This window comes from Aegilops tauschii, chromosome 3 (assembly GCF_002575655.3).
Source record: "Aegilops tauschii subsp. strangulata cultivar AL8/78 chromosome 3, Aet v6.0, whole genome shotgun sequence".
NCBI classification, from domain to species: domain Eukaryota; kingdom Viridiplantae; phylum Streptophyta; class Magnoliopsida; order Poales; family Poaceae; genus Aegilops; species Aegilops tauschii.
In genome coordinates, this window is record NC_053037.3 from 436,391,304 (window position 1) to 436,407,676 (window position 16,373).

The 16,373-nt window shown below is 50.2% G+C and overlaps 3 protein-coding genes across 3 annotated transcripts; 1 reads left to right on the forward strand and 2 right to left on the reverse strand.

Annotated features, from left to right (window-relative positions):
* Window positions 1-286: 286 nt before the first annotated feature.
* On the reverse strand, window positions 287-1,119 carry LOC109758628 (expansin-A8-like). The gene is made up of 2 exons (XM_045234270.2): window positions 1,011-1,119; window positions 287-912 (listed from the first exon to the last, which is right to left on the reverse strand). The coding sequence occupies exons 1-2, from the start codon at window positions 1,117-1,119 to the stop codon at window positions 287-289; spliced, it is 735 nt and encodes a 244-aa protein (XP_045090205.2).
* A 4,311-nt stretch (window positions 1,120-5,430) lies between these two features.
* Window positions 5,431-6,854, reverse strand: LOC109758630 (expansin-A8). Its single transcript, XM_020317489.4, has 2 exons — window positions 6,714-6,854; window positions 5,431-6,616 (listed from the first exon to the last, which is right to left on the reverse strand). The coding sequence occupies exons 1-2, from the start codon at window positions 6,835-6,837 to the stop codon at window positions 5,991-5,993; spliced, it is 750 nt and encodes a 249-aa protein (XP_020173078.1). The 5' UTR covers window positions 6,838-6,854; the 3' UTR covers window positions 5,431-5,990.
* A 905-nt stretch (window positions 6,855-7,759) lies between these two features.
* On the forward strand, window positions 7,760-14,234 carry LOC141043010 (uncharacterized). Its single transcript, XM_073511925.1, has 3 exons — window positions 7,760-7,970; window positions 9,092-11,530; window positions 13,546-14,234. Exons 1-3 carry the CDS (start codon window positions 7,760-7,762, stop codon window positions 14,232-14,234), a joined length of 3,339 nt encoding a protein of 1,112 aa, XP_073368026.1.
* The last annotated feature ends 2,139 nt before the right edge of the window (window positions 14,235-16,373 follow it).

The following is a 16,373-nucleotide window of genomic DNA, read 5'->3' on the forward strand; positions in this document are numbered from 1 at the left end:
CAACTCAAAAGCGAAGAAAATCGACTAAAATTTAGGCACAAAAGGCAACCCTGTATTAAACACTCGAGATTTGATTGAAGATAAATTACTCTTGAGATGTTGAGCGCACACATATAATCTAATGATCTTATGCCACAAGAGAATTAATGGAAACTAAGTACACAAACTTGGACAAGCAAACCAGAGTTACAAAGAAATAAAAGAGGAGATACAGCCTCGGATGAAATCATCGGGCCTAGCTATTTGAGTACCCACAGATGAGTACCTACATCAACCTCGCAAGATGTTAGAACTGCTGCCACGAAGTGTAGGTGCCACCGAACCACCAGTTGTACGACGCAACATTGTCGGCCATGACGACCCGGCCGTCGTCGGTCTGTACCTTGAAGGACAGGCTCTGGCCGTTGAGGTAAGCATTGCTCTGCCAGCTGGCACCCCAGTTCCTGCTCATTACCATCCAGTCAGTCTTGGACCCCTTGATCCACATTTGGGACACCACGCCGCTGCCGCCGACATTTGCCACCGTCACGAGCTCAAAGTAGTCGTTCCCGTTGATGGTGAACCTCATGCCCCCACTCCTCTGGCATGGAACCCTCCTGTAGTTGACGGGCACAATGCCGGCTTGGTAGACGGCGATGGTTTCCCACGCGGGCTGCGACATGTCAAAGTGCTGCCGCGGCAGGTTGCACCATCCACCGTTGTCGCTGGCCAGGGCGTAGTTGGGCGGGCAGAAGTTGGTGGCCGTGATGGTGATGGACGTGCCCTGTTTACACGATTGTGTCTTGCTTGCGTCACATGTGATGGTGAAGCACATGCCGCACGACGCGCCGTTGTTGAAGAGCGCCGTGCTCAACGCAACTGAATTAACCCCGTACCCGGCATTGTACAAGTTCCCGTACCCGCACGCACCACCTGCATTTTTGGGTAAGTTGCATCCGCTTAGTAAAAGAAGATCCAGAATGTGTGACATCCAAATAATGCATGCAACTCAGCTGCAAAAGAAACCTTACCCATGGTGTCCGAAGCGTCGCTGCCACCGTAGAATGTAGCAAATGCAGGCGTCCACTGAGCAACGGAGGCCTTGAATGCAAAGGCCAACAAGGTGATGTTAAGAAGCATAGAAGGAGTCTCCGTTTCAATTTCAGAGTACGCCTAGTAAGTAATGTAGCAAGGCAGGCAAGTCTCCGCGGCTGCTGGCACAGAGTTAGCCGATGCTTATTCCTCAGATACCGTCATTGTTTCTTCTCCGAGAAAAGAAGTTGACGACCCGTAGGCCTTCCACCTCCACGCGGCATTGCTCCGTCAGGCTTTCGCCCATTGCGGAAAATTCCCCACTGCTGCCTCCCGTAGGAGTCTGGGCCGTGTCTCAGTCCCAGTGTGGCTGATCATCCTCTCGGACCAGCTACTGATCATCGCCTTGGTAAGCTATTACCTCACCAACTAGCTAATCAGACGCGAGCCCCTCCTTGGGCGGATTTCTCCTTTTGCTCCTCAGCCTACGGGGTATTAGCAACCGTTTCCAGTTGTTGTTCCCCTCCCAAGGGCAGGTTCTTACGCGTTACTCACCCGTTCGCCACTGGAAACACCACTTCCCGTTCGACTTGCATGTGTTAAGCATGCCGCCAGCGTTCATCCTGAGCCAGGATCGAACTCTCCATGAGATTCATAGTTGCAGAGGTTTTTGTCTTGTGCTTTGCAATGGTAATGGCGTCCCTATTTATAGTGTTCATATCATCAGAGCTTTTGTGCTGGTTGCTAATAATTGTAAGCTTGATTGATGATGGAGATTTTCTATGTGATGATTTTTGTTAGGATTGGTCAGCATAACAATTATTGGGATGAACATGCCATGATTTGCTCGGGATGGGCGTTGGCTCTTGACAGTTAAGACTTAAGACACATATACGCGGATTAAACATCATCTAACCCAAGTGCCGTTTTTCCCTAGCAAAGTACACGAGGCACTGCTTTCAAGTTGTCTTAGTGGATGTGATGTCTTGTATTGCGACGAAGTATGAATTTCTAGTAGGCGTGCCGGCAACAGACGTATGATCTTTATCAGAAAAAACAAAGTAAAAACAGACTTGTGATGTTATTCAATGAACTTGTGAAGTGGAATAACGTTGTCCTTTAAACTTTATCAGAATTCAGTAATGCAAGCGTGATGATTTGTTAGACCGTGAAGCAAAATCATTCTTTTAACACTATTCAGTTGTTTCCAATAATCAAATGATTTATTTGTAACTTAGGAGGATGCGATGGGGATCAACCTCAGATTTTATTTCAAGTTCGAACACTAGAATGAATATTGGAACTCTGAACTGCCAGCACGTCATTGCTTACAACTGCAACCATTTTCGAGTACAATTTGTGAGCATACCTGACAGTCTTACGCTAATCAGTCATGCTCTCATGAGGCTACGTGTGAACACTATTATACATATCAGGTGTACATATGGATTAATCGTGTAGACAATCCATAGTCAACCCCATAACCACCGTTCCTTTCAGTTAGAACATGCATGTCAGGTTAACAAAGTCTTGGGTAATCATGTGCGAGTACATTTTAATCCACCGATCAACAATCAGGCATGTGATAATTTGCACCTGCTTAATCCAGAAAAATAATGTACATGCTTAAGTTAAAAATGCTGAAAAAATAGACAAGCACATTAGGATGCTTTTCTTAGGGAAAAATACATTAGGATGTATACTGCATTGGTGTAAATTTTCATGATGAAAATACACTTCTATGTGTGCTATACAAAACAAATCATGAACTTTTATAGTGAATAGTATACATGGTAGAAACACATGATTATTTTTTGTGTAGCTCACATAAAAGTTATTCACCATGAAACTTTACAAACATTTAATATACATCCCTATGTTTATGTGTATTTTTTTGTCAGATATTTTTGAAACAAAAAAATTGATTTTTGATTATTTATTAATTCAGCCTCCATGGAGCTCGGGATCCATTAGTGATTTCCGGCACACACCATGCTATTAAAACATTTTCTCAAGCGCTCTCAGGATCCATGTTATGAGTGTGTTCAAATTGCGGGCATGTGTATGTGATGATCACAAGATTGGTGGAGCATGGAGAATGAAAAGAGAAAAGATGGCTTGGTTTGCTAGGGATAAATTGATTCTCCCTAAATTCCAAGGTGGCACGAGCTTGAGAGATATAAGGTTATTTGAAGTGTTGTAGTAATGGTGATATAGTGCATTTAGGGCGAATCACTATAGATCACCTGATAGTGTATTATGGATAATCCCAATAATGTATTAAACTGTTGTAGTAATGGTGATTTATACACAATATCACTGATGACTGGATTTAAATCGACAACCAAGGATTCATCGCTTCCTCCTCACAGAACGATTCACACACTCGCTAGACTGCGAACTTCATTTATTTTTCTCCTTGGTCACACGCACACTTTAGGTCCAATTGGACCAAATAATTGTATATTATCGATTTTGTCATGGGAGCAGTCACCCGGTCTGTGTAGCAAGCTGTGTGCTTGGCATCAGAAGTCCGGGCGGGATTCTCAAAAACATCCAACGGCCAGAAACGCTGAACCTTCAAATCTGATGGCCGATACCGCTAATGGTCTAAGAGGTCTGGGAAAGTACAATTTTAATGTCTCTAAATGTGCTCGATTGTTGACAACAAACTATTACCGTAAATGGAAACTTGACAAATCTTGCTTTTACTGGCAATGCATTTAAGGTTTGGCATGGTAAATAACATGGATTGGAACTGCTAAAGAGAGGCCCTGCTTGGCGAGTTGGCATTGGAAAATATAAAGGTTTGGACGGACCCGTAGATCCCTCACAACATGTCTCATCAAAGTTCGAACAATCACAACGGAAGGTCATTGTAGGTTTAATACGGTGGATGATTTTCTAGGCAATCATGGGCCATGGAAATTTTGAGGGTCGTCGGCAATTTTATCAGCTACTTGATGTTGAAGCAATCTTAAAGATTAGAACATTGCAAAGAGGGGACGATGATTTATATTTTTTTTTCCCTGGCAACCATGGTAGATTCTCGATGAAGAGCGCATATAACCACAGAGACCATTTCGAGTGTTATTTGCGACTCAAAACTTTTTGGAATTACCAAGAACCCCAAAATCATTTTAGGGTTATTCATAAAGCCAAAATTGATCTACAAAATGTGTGTGAGCTTTCCTTTTTAATGTTTTGCGTTGGGAAATAATTTCCCTAAATCCCACATAGTATTTGAAACCCTGGATTAAAGTTTGGAGATTTATATGAACCTAAAATCATTTTAGGGAATAAATATAATATCCCATAGTAGGGTTGCAAAATAATTTTTTGGTTTGAAATATATTTTCCTAAGCCCCAAGTATTCATTGAACATCTGTGGGTTTTCCCCAAAAAAATTGGATTAGATTTGATCTTTGAATCAAATTCAAATTCAACTGCAAAAAGTAAACAGAAAAGAAAAGAACGAAAAAGAGAAAACTAAACCTAGCCTACCCTATTACCTAGCCCACTAGCCCCTGACCTAGCTAACCCTCAGCGAGCGAAGCTCAGCGCTCAGCGAGCCCAGTCGAGCGAGCCAATGGCCCATTTGTATTCCAAATTGGTACACAAGGGCAATATAACGTTGACCGTTTGATTTTATGACGATCCAATGACTAATGATCTTCCATCTCTTCTCCCTGACTCAAAGCCGGCCCCAACAACCCGTCGTCAACCTCTCGATAGAGGAACGGGAGCCCAGATCCTGGCCTCACGCGCACAACCCCACTGAACTCCACGGCAATGGCCACGATCCACCAGGCTTGCTTGCCCTGTAAATATACCTCATTACCCTGCAAAAATCCCCTATAGAAGCTTCCCACATCGCCGCTAGGCAGTCTCAAATTCGACACAATGTCGCCACCTCTACAGTTACTATACCCGGTAATTCCGGTGAGCACCGACCACCACTTGCCCGGGCGCCGGCATCCTCATCCTCGGCACGCATGAGCAAATAGGTTTGGCATGGTCCGCAACCCCAGAGCCCCCTCAGAGCACGGCTTCACCGTCACACAAACCGCGCCGCCGCACCATTGCCGATTTTAGCAAGGTAAGCTTGCCGTCGACCTCACCGACATGCCCATCATATCTGCCTTGGCACGTTGCGCACCCTTGATTAGTAGATTTTTCGAGGATCGTTCTAAATCAACACATGCGACCTCTACCGAAGCTCGAACGACGCCGAGCAACTCTCGACAGCCATTGCGCCTGATCTCGTCAACCCCCAACCACGCCAATGCCACATTCATCTTTGCCGCACTATGACGAGCACTGTCGACCATCGCAACATTGATCCATCCAATCCCGATCCGTGCGTCATCATCCTCGAAATCTTCGATGACTACCCCAGTGAGCACCGAAACCCTAGCCCGTGTATTGTACGATCTAAACCAACAACAAAGGATTAGAAACCACTAGAAATGGTATCAACCAATCACACAACATCACGTCATTTATGATCGTAAAGCGTTACCATCCAATCAGGACATGCCATCCCTTTAAGTCCAACAACTCCATTATGTTCCTGCCTTGAACCAGAACCAGCCAATTAAAAGCCACCACATATCCCTTATTTTATTTAATAATTTTCAGCCAATTAAATATTTGTAACTTTTATAGTAAACCCCTACATGTTCAAACCTTTATAAATTTTTACCTGTACTTCTAAATTGAATGAATATCTTTTGCATATTAATCCTCATAGAATGCACTATTCTTCGGAACCATTTAAATTTACTTTTGAGATGTTGGGCACGCACATATAATCTTATGATCTTATGCCACAAGAGAATTAATGTAAGCTAAGTACACAAAGTTGGACAAACAAAACATAGATACAAAGAAACAAAATAGGATATACAGCCTCGGATGAAATCATGGGGCCCGACTATTTGAGTACCCACGCATGAAATCATCAACCTCGCAAGATGTTAGAACTGCTGCCACGAAGTGTAGGTGCCACCAAACCACCAGTTGTACGGCGCAACATTGTCGGCCGTGACGACCCGGCCGTCGTCGGTCTGTACCTTGAAGGAAAGGCTCTGGCCGTTGAGGTAAGCATTGCTCTGCCAGCTGGCACCCCAGTTCCTGCTCATTACCATCCAGTCAGTCTTGGACCCCTTTATCCACATTTGGGACACCACGCCGCTACCGCCGACATTTGCCACCGTCACGAGCTCAAAGTAGTCGTTCCCGTTAACGGTGAACCTCATGCCCCCATTCCTCTGGCAGGGAACCCTCCTGTAGTTGACGGGCACAATGCCGGCTTGGTAGACGGCGATGGTCTCCCACGCGGGTTGCGACATGTCGAAGTGTTGCCGCGGCGGGTTGCACCATCCGCCGTTGTCGCTGGCCAGGGCGTAGTTGGGCGGGCAGAAGTTGGTGGCCGTGATGGTGATGGACGTGCCCTGTTTGCACGACTGCGTCTTGCTAGCATCGCAGGTGATTGTGAAGCACATGCCGCACGACGCGCCGTTGTTGAAGAGCGCCGTGCTCAACGCAGCCGAATTAACCCCGTACCCGGCATTGTACAAGTTCCCGTACCCGCACGCACCACCTGCATTTTTTTATAAGTTGCGTCATGCTTAGTAAGAAGATCAAGGATGTGCGTCATCCAAATAATGCATGCAGCTCAAGCGTAGAAGAAACATTACCCATGGTGTCCGACGCGTCGCTGCCGCCGTAAAATGTCGCAAATGCAGGCGTCCATTGAGCAACGGAGGCCTTGAATGCAAAGGCCAACAGGGTGGTGAGAAGAAGCAGAGAAGCACTCTCCATTTCAATTTCAGAGTACGCCTACTAGCAAGTAATGTAGCAAGGCAGCCAAGTCCTCAAGGTTTTTGTCCTGTGCTTTGCAATGGTAATGGCGTCCCTATTTATAGTGTTCAGATCATCAGAGCTTGCGTGTTGGTTGCTAATAATTGTAAGCTTGATTGATTATGGAGATTTTCTATGTGATGATTTTCATTAGGATTGGTCAGCATAACAATTATTGGGATGAACATGCCTTGATTTGCTCAGGATGGCCGTTGGCTCTTGGCGGTTAAGACTTAAGACACTGATACGCGGATTAAATAGAATCATACCCATGTGCCGTTTTTCCATAGCACATTACTTAGTGGATGGGATGTCTTGGTACTCTGAGGATGGAGGAACTTCTAGGTCGTGAGGTATGATCTTTATGAGAGAGAAAAGGACAGATATATGATGTTATTCGATTTTATTTTAGAGACATTCAGTTATGGTGATCGAATGACAAGGTAGCTGAACCAGTGAAGAGGATTGGCGTTGTCCTTCCAAGTTTATCATAATTCAGCGGTACCAGCGTGACGATCTGTTAGGCGGTTGAGCAAAATTCATTTCTCTAACACTATTCACTTGTTTCGAATAATCTCTTTGGAGTTCTTACACTAGAGTGAATGTTCAAACTCTGAACTGTCAGCACGTCATTGCTTACACTGAAATCATTTTCTGCGTACAATTTGTGAGCGTATCTGACAGTCTGATGCTAATCGTCATGCTCTCGTGAGGTTACGTGTGAACGCCGTATTAGGTGTACACATATCAACTAATCGTGTAGACAATCCATAGTCAGCCCCATAACCACCGTGACCTTCAGTTAGAACATGCATGCATGTCAGAAGTCAGCCTAACAGAGTCTTGGGTAATCATGTGCAAGTACATTTTAGTCCACCGATCAATGGCGTTGGCGGCCCCGACGGCTCCTCCGGCCGTGGATCCGCTGCTGAAGGAGGCCTCCTTGATGGCGCGGAGCTCCAAGGCCAAGCGTACCAAGACGGTGGCGGCGGTGCCGGTGCGCACGAGCTCGCGCTCCAAGGGCGCCAAGGGCAACATGCCTTCCTTGCAGCGGGCGCAACTCCTCCAGGCCCAGAAGAATATGGAAATTTCAGGTAATCCACCCCCCGTTTTACGGTGCTTGATTCTTTTTCGGATGAGCATTTGATGGAGGTGTTAGATGCAAGTGGTGTCGATCCCGCGTGTGTGGGTGGTCATCGAGAGCTGATTACTCTGGTGCGCGCTAAGGAGTTGGCGCAGGCCGCGCTCGCGGCTGCTGCTGCAGCGCGTGCCGAACAGAGGACGGAGGGCCCCGAGGGAGGGGTCGGCGCGGTTCTTTCTGTGCCCGAGGAGGAGGGACAGGCAACAGGGGTTGCCCCTTCTCCCTCGCCTTGCAGGGGCAAGGTGAGGCGCGTGGCGAAAGCGGTCACCTCAAGGGGTGTACGGCTCCGCAACCGTGTCATTTAGATGCGAGCGCTGTTTTGGAATATCCGTGGCTTTGGCCACTTGGGTCGGCGCACCCTCCTCAAAGAGTACATGCGCAAAGAGGACGTGGACATCGTAGGTTTGCAAGAAACGATTAAGATGGATTTCCACTTTCATGAGCTGCTTTCGCTAGACCCATTAGAACGTTTTGAGTGGCACTTTACTCCCGCGGTAGGACGCTCGGGGGGCATGTTGATGGGTCTAAGCCGCGATGTGTATGACATTATCAACTGGGATAGGGGCTCTTTCTTCTTAGCTGCTCATTTCCGCATTCGTGCTACGCTTCGCGAGTTAGTAGTTATTCAGGTCTATGGACCAGCCGATCATTCCAGATCGGCGGAGTTCTTGGGAGAACTCCAATAAAAAGTCACTTCGGTGACGGCCGCGGCACTCCCGGTCCTCGTGGGAGGGGATTTCAACCTAATTAGGTCCGGAGCGGACAAGAATAATGGCATCATTAACTGGCCGAGGGTGGCCATGTTCAACGCGGCAATTGCCGCCATGGCACTTAGGGAAGTGGCCAGAACGGGAGCACGCTTTACTTGGACTAATAAGCAGCTTGCCCCGGTTCGTTCGGTGCTTGACAGGGTCTTCATGTCACCGGAGTGGGAAATGGGCTATCCTTTGTGTGCGTTGGTCGCGGAGACACGGATTGGATCAGACCACGTTCCGCTAGTCTACTCCTCGGGGGAGGATAGGATGCGTCGCAGCCCGCGGTTTTTCTTTGAAACGGCCTGGTTTGAAGTACCAGGCTTCGAGTCGCTCTTCAAGGAGAAATGGCTCGCGTGCGTGCAGCAGGTCGGACCCCAACGTGGCCCGATGGAATTTTGGAATGCTGTCGGGGGGCGACTGAGAGCGAGCCTCAAGGGGTGGGGCGCCAACCTAGGGAGGATGGACAAGGAGCACAGAACGCTGATCACGGCAGAGATTGCCAGGATCGATGCGCAAGCTGATGCTCGTGTCTTCTCGGAGCAGGAGTGGGCTCATCGATACGCTCTTGAGGGGCAGGTCGAGGCCATACTTCGTGCCGAGGAGGAATACTGGCGGCGGCGTAGTGGGCTCAAATGGACACTTAAGGGTGACGCCAACACCAAGTATTTCCAAGCATACACCAACGGTCGGCGCCGTAAATGCGCTATACTCAGGCTGCAATCGGAGCAGGGGCTCCTGCTGCGCCAAGAAGACATTTCGCGACACATTTACGAGTTCTACATCAACCTGATGGGAACTAGTGAGGCCCAGGGAGCGGGCCTCCGTGAGGACGTGTGGGAGGGTCCCCAACGCATGCTAGAAACGGAGAACGACGAGTTGGGGCTCGCGTTTATCCCCGAAGAAATCGACGCCGCTCTCATGGGGATGAAAGCGGACACAGCACCGGGGCCGGACGGATGGCCGGTTGCTATGTTTAAGCGATTTTGGCCCACCTTTAGAGAGCCGATCTTCGCGATATGTAACGGTTTCATGCGGGGCCAGGTAGATATTTCCCGCCTTAACTTTGGAGTGCTCTCGCTTATTCCGAAGGTTCAGGGGGCTGACAACATCAGACAGTATCGCCCGATTGCGTTGATTAATGTGCCTTTTAAGATCTGCGCCAAAGCGTGCGCTACGCGATTAGGTCCGATTGCCCACCGCTCGATCCAGCGTAACCAATCTGCGTTTATCCGTGGGCGTAATATCCTGGAGGGTCCGCTCGCTCTCCAGGAAATCGTCCACGAGCTTAAACGCACAAAGGAACCAGCCGTTCTGTTGAAGCTGGACTTCGAGAAGGCGTATGACCGGGTTAATTGGGATTTCCTGCGCCAAGTGCTCCTGGGTCGTGGTTTCTCCGTGGTGTGGGTTCATCGCGTCTTGCAATTGGTCTCGGGTGGCCAAACTGCAGTGTCGGTGAACGGAGAAATAGGGCATTTCTTCAGGAACAAACGCGGCCTTAGGCAGGGTGACCCGATGTCGCCGCTTCTGTTCAACTTTGTTGTTGATGCGCTGTCCGCTATGCTATCAAAAGCAGCGGCGGCTGGCCATATCCAAGGGCTGGTAGGCCATCTCATTCCAGGGGGAGTGACCCATCTGCAATACGCAGATGATACACTTTTGATGTTTCGCCCGGACCTCCAGAATATAGCCTCGGTCAAGGCGATTCTCATTAGCTTCGAGCTCATGTCCGGTCTCAAAATCAACTTTCACAAGTGTGAGTTGATGGCGATGGGGGTGGAGCCGGACGAGGGTAGACGTATAGCGGATTGGTTTAATTGCAAAGTTGGCAAATTTCCCTTTACGTACCTCGGGCTCCCGATTGATACCAAACGACCCATGATAGAGGATTGGGATCCGCTGTGCGGCAAGGTGCGCGGGAGGGTGTGCCCCTGGCGAGGGAAATTCCTCTCCAAGGCGGCTAGACTCATTCTTACGAATTCAAGTCTGTCTTCCTTGCCAATGTTCGCCATGGGTTTGTTTCTTCTCGCAGAAGGGGTGCATGCGAAGTTCGACACGCCCCGAGCCAAGTTCTTTTGGGAAGGAACCGGCCCAAACCGTAAATATCATATGGTTAAATGGGCCTCGGTGTGTCGGCCCAAGGCCTTGGGGGGCCTCGGGATCACCAATTCCAGACTCTTAAACATCGCCTTGATGTGTAAGTGGATTTGGAAAATCACTCAAGGTGCTTCAGGCCTCTGGGTTGATCTCCTCAAGGCCAAGTACTTCCCAGGAGGGAACTTTTTCGATGGGCGGGCACGGGGCTCCCCCTTCTGGAACGATTTGCAGTCGGTCAAACCGGCGTTCGCCATGGGGGCGAATTTTTCGATTGGGAACGGACGCTCGACCCGTTTCTGGACGGATAGGTGGCTGGGAGCCCAACCTTTATGGATGGAATTCCGGGATTTGTACGAGCTGGCCGTCGATCCATCCATCACGGTGGCGGCTGCGCTCGCGGCTAGTCCTCCCGTGATCTATTTCAAACGAGAACTAAACGGGTTAGAGCAGTCCAACCTCTTGGCCCTGATGCACCTTATTAACCCGATCACCCTTCAGGACGAACCAGATACGGTCAGCTGGGCGCTTACCAGTTCGGGCAAGTTCTCGGTTAACTCCCTGTACCGTAGGCTGTGTCGAGGGACGGCACAGCAGGCGCTCGCGGGGCTATGGAAAGCGCAGTTGCCCTTGAAGATCAAACACTTCATGTGGCAATTGTTTCGCGGTAAGTTGACGACTTCCTTAAATGTGGCCAAACGCAATGGGCCGGCCACTGGCCCCTGCGCGTTGTGTGGGGAGCCTGAGGACGCCAGCCATGCGTTCTTCAGATGTCCCCTTGCTAGATTTGCTTGGAGCGCGATCCGGGCGGCGGCTGGTGTTCAGTGGGATCCCAGATCGGCCGCAGAGCTTACTCACCTTTTAGATACGATATACGGGAGTGCTAAACGGGTGATGTGGAGATGTGTCGGGGCACTTCTCTGGTCTATATGGCTTACTAGAAACAAATTTACTATTGAGGGTTGCTTCCCTTCGCATCCGGCTAACATCCTCTTCAAATGTAACCTTCTATTGCAGCAGTGGAGTCCGTTGGGGAGGCGCAGGGAGACTGAGTTGACCAACACCGCTCAACAATGTTTGCTGCAAGTCTATGTGATGGCTAGGGAGCCTTGACTATGGTGATGTCCATGGTCCCTTTTGTTGCTTGACGAGCCTGCGTGCTCTGTACGGGCTATGCCCTGTAATGTCTTTGGTTTGGTTGAGCTGCGCATGGAACTTCCGATGATCCTTTGGCGCTTGCCGGATAGGCCTGTGGGGTTGTGTTATGACTTGTTTCACGCTGCCGTTGTGGCTTTATTAATTTAAAGCCGGACGCGTCCGTGCGTCTTCGTTCTAAAAAAAAACAATCAGGCATGTGACAGTTCGCACTTGATTAGTCCTGAAAAATAACGCACATGGGTCTCCCAATATGGCAATATCACTATTGCAAAGGTGGAAAGGAAATTCTGATCCAATTGTGTTATTCCCTCCGTCCTCAAGTTTAGTGCACCTTTCCCTGGGGACCGCTGGGGCGAAGGTAGGGTATGAAATGATCGTAAGGGCATCCTTCCTATATGGAAAAGACGTGTGTGATTAAAATCAGAAGGATGTACTAAAGTTAATACAAAATTGAGACACTTATTTTGAGCCGAAAGGAGTATAAGTGAGTTCAAATTGTCAGCAGGCATTTGTGATGATCTCAACAGTAGTATTGGTGGGGCATGGAGAATGGTAAAAAGAAGATAATTTGGGTTATTGCGACACTCTTGAATTGTGATGATCAAAGAGTAAGGTTATTTAACTATAGCTTACCTGCTCTGTGATTGTTTATGTGCTCAATTGTTGAAGGCGAACCAGCAGGGGCAAGATCATCACCTTTAAAAACGGTAAACGAAATTTATTTTCTAGGCTCGTGGGATAGTAACTATGACGCGTAGAGTAATTTTGACAAAAAATAACTTGGCGAAGCCTAGGCGGTACTAATCTATATTACTTTTATGATCAGGAAGAATCAATACAACATCTTTTTATCCAATGCCCACTTGCTAAGTTAGTGTGGCGGACCATTCATGTGTCCTTTAACGTGTCTCCGCCCACCACGTTATCGAATTTATTTGGGATTTAGTTAACTGGGTTAGAGCCTAGGACTGCGGCACATATTCAAGTTGAAGTGTGTGCATTACTTTGGGCCATATAGAATTGCCGGAATGATGTTGCCTTTAATAGACAAACCGTCACAATTTTTTTGCAGGTTATCTTCAGGGCGTCCGCTTGGATCCATCGTGGTCGTTCCTCAGCCATACGGACCACAAGGAGCTTATGGATATTATGTGCAACCGATGAGAGATGGTGCACGGGATACTTACAACCGGTTTGGATGATGATCCAATAATGGATAGGTATCTAGTCATCTTACCCTATTTTTGCCTGTTATGACAACTTTTTATATATGTTTTGTTGTATTGTTTGAGACCGTATTTTGAACCTGGATCCTTTTTAATAATACGGATGTGTGCATTAAGAGATGCAAAGGCCGGAGGTATTCCTCCTTTTTGAAAAAAATTATACATGGAGCAACGTTCACCGTAATCTTGTTGCGCCCTCATTGAACTATTTTAAGTATGGAAAAGTATCTAAATCAACCGAATGAAAACAACATCGCATAAGTCGGGTCCCCTACGCGACACGTGTCCCATGCGTCAGCTAGTCCGCCGCTTTCCCGTCGAGCCTTATCTCTTTCACACGCCCGCTCCTCCACCCGTTCTTTCCTCATCTTATCTTCCATTGCCCATGGCGACGCCGACCACCAGCCACCAGCTGCCGAGGACCTCCCGCCGGGCGCCGACCACGCGCTCGCGCTAGCCGCGCCGCCACGCGTCACCCTGCTCACCGTGCCCCTGCGCGTCTCGCCCGGCAAGGACGAGTACCCCATGGTCCTCGCCATCGACCCCTCCGGCCTCCTCCTCCTCTCCACGCCCCCGGCCCCGAGCCCTCCCCCGTCGCCGCCCTCCAGCCCCGACGCCGACGGTTTCGTCACGCTCAACATCACCGACCGCACGCCCCCCGGCTACTACGTCTGCGACGCCTCCTCCTCCGCCGCCGCCCGCCTCCCCGGCAACGGGCGCGGCTTCCTCGACGACCGCTCCGTCGGCCTCCTCGCGTCCCCGGCGGGCGGCGGCCACTACATGGTCGTCGAGCTCCAGCCGCTCATCAGCAGCGACGAGGCCACGCTGCTCTGCTTCTCGTCCGTGACGGGGTGGTGGAAGGAGAAGGACGTGTTCTACCCCGTGAGCTACGGGATCTGGAACACCGACGCCGCGATCACCAACGCCGAGAAGCTCTGCTGGGTGGACCTCTCCTCGGGCATCCTCTCCTGCGACCCGTTCGCCTAGAAGCCGGTCCTGGACTTCGTCGAGCTCCCGGAGGGCAGGCTGCGGCAGAACATCCACTGCCTCCACTGCGCCGGGAGAGAGCTGAGCACGCGCCGCTGCGTGCAGCACTCGTGAACGCAGCCACGTTCGACGTTGTGACATGGCGGCCGTCGTCGGTTGCCGGTGCTGCAACACAGCCTCGCCGGCGCTGCTATGCAGCACCTCGAGTCTCGCGACGCTGCACTGCTATGGCGGCTCATCGGCGGTTGCCGTTGCTGCGATGCAACGTTGGACGGTGCTGCCGGCGCTCTGATGCGGGGATTTGTCGGCGGCCGCCGTGTGATTCATCGCAGCACCCCGTCGCCGTCGAGTTGTGCTGCAGTGAAGCTTCGCCGGCTCCCATCGTGTGCGGTGGTGGAGTACCACTGCGCCGGTGTTGGCGGGTCGTCGGTTCTGCATTGAAGCGCTGGCAGGGCTGCAATGAAGCGCCCCGGAGCTGCAGTGGAGCGCCGCGGCGGTCGTTGAAGCTCCGCCGAGGTAGCAATGAAGTGTCGTTGAAGCTGCAGTGAAGCGTCGCGGTGGTCATTGGAGCTCCGGCGAGGTTGCAATGAAGCGCCTTGGCAGTTGTTGGAGCTCCGACGAGGTTGCAGTGAAGCGTCGCGGTTGCCGTTGGAGCTCCGGTGAGGTTGCAATGAAGCATCTTGGCAGTTGTTGGAGCTCCGGCGAGGTTGCAGTGAAGCGTCATGGTTGCCGTTGGAGCTCCGGCGAGGTTGCAATGAAGCGTCTTGGCGGTTGTTGGAGCTCCGGTGAGGTTGCAATGAATCGCCGTGGTTGCCGTTGGAGCTCCGGCGAGGTTGCAATGAAGCGTCTTGGCGGTCGTTGGAGCTCCGGCGATGAGCAGTGGAGTGGATGGGCGTTGGGCTGGAGAGACGACGGGGTCAATTCTGCTCAGTGATGCATGTGGTCTAGCTGGCACAACGGATGGCTGCGGTGCGCCTGATCTAACGGTCAACTAGGCGGCTTAAAATTTCCTGGCATCAGCCGACCTACGCCTAGCATCGCCCCAGGCGAAGTATTTAATGTTTGTCTGACCGTTGTATCCTTTTGTAAAGAATGTGCCCGAGCACCGAAAGTGATGTTCTAATCCCGAGCTCACATGAGCTCGGGTAAACAATAAAATTAGAAAAAAAAATTAAAAAATCCAATTTTTTGTGAAAATTTGACAAATGTTTTCATAGCTTATAAATTTTCATCACCAGATAACTTTCATGTAAAATGTGGCAAAAAAATCAATGCTTCAAAATGCGTTTGAAAGTAACATTTTGGAGCATCGATTTTGTATTTTTCACCACGTTTTCCACGAATATCATATGGTGATGAAATTTTGCCGGCTATGAAAACATTTGTCAACGTTTCACACAAAAAGATTCAGAATTAAAAAAATATTTTTTATTTATTTTACTGTTCACTGAGTTCATGTGAGCTCGGGCATCAGAACAGGTGCGCTCCGCCGAGCACACTCAACGGCGCTCGATACATACATCAAGTTTGGCTGCCTGCCTGCACCGAATCTATTTCCCAATGAGCCGATTCATGTGGCTTTCTCAGGCTAACACTGTCACGGGTGTACTGTTGGCCTCCCATCCATACTAAAATAATAGCAGTTCAGATGAGCTGGATGGGGTCTCTCCTACCCCTTCCCCTCCCCCTCCTCTGCCCTTCCTCCCCCATGGTGACGGTGCGTCCGTCGATGGCCAGCGCCAGGCCCGCTCTCTCCCCTCCCCCCGTGCTCCATGTGTCAGGGATCTGCTCTCCTCGGCGGGCTCCTGCGGCCAGGGGCTCGTCCCCCTCCCCCCGCGGCGGCCTCCCCTCGGCCAATCGTTTTTGGGCGCTGGATTCGGATGGATCTGGGTCGGGGGACGAGGCGAACGCCCCCCCGGCCGGTCTCCTTGCCTCTCCCCCCTCCTCTTCATCCCAAGGTCAGGAAGTTTGCTCTGGGCGGGCGCGGCCGTGCGATGCGGTCGCCGGCGGTGGATCCTGGGTGGTGCGTGGCACGGCGCCAGGGGAGCGGGTCTGGTAAGTTCAGGCTGAGGTGGTCATCTCCTCATGCGTGGCTAGGTTGTCCATCTCGCCGGGTCCTTCGCCGTGGCGTTCACCGTC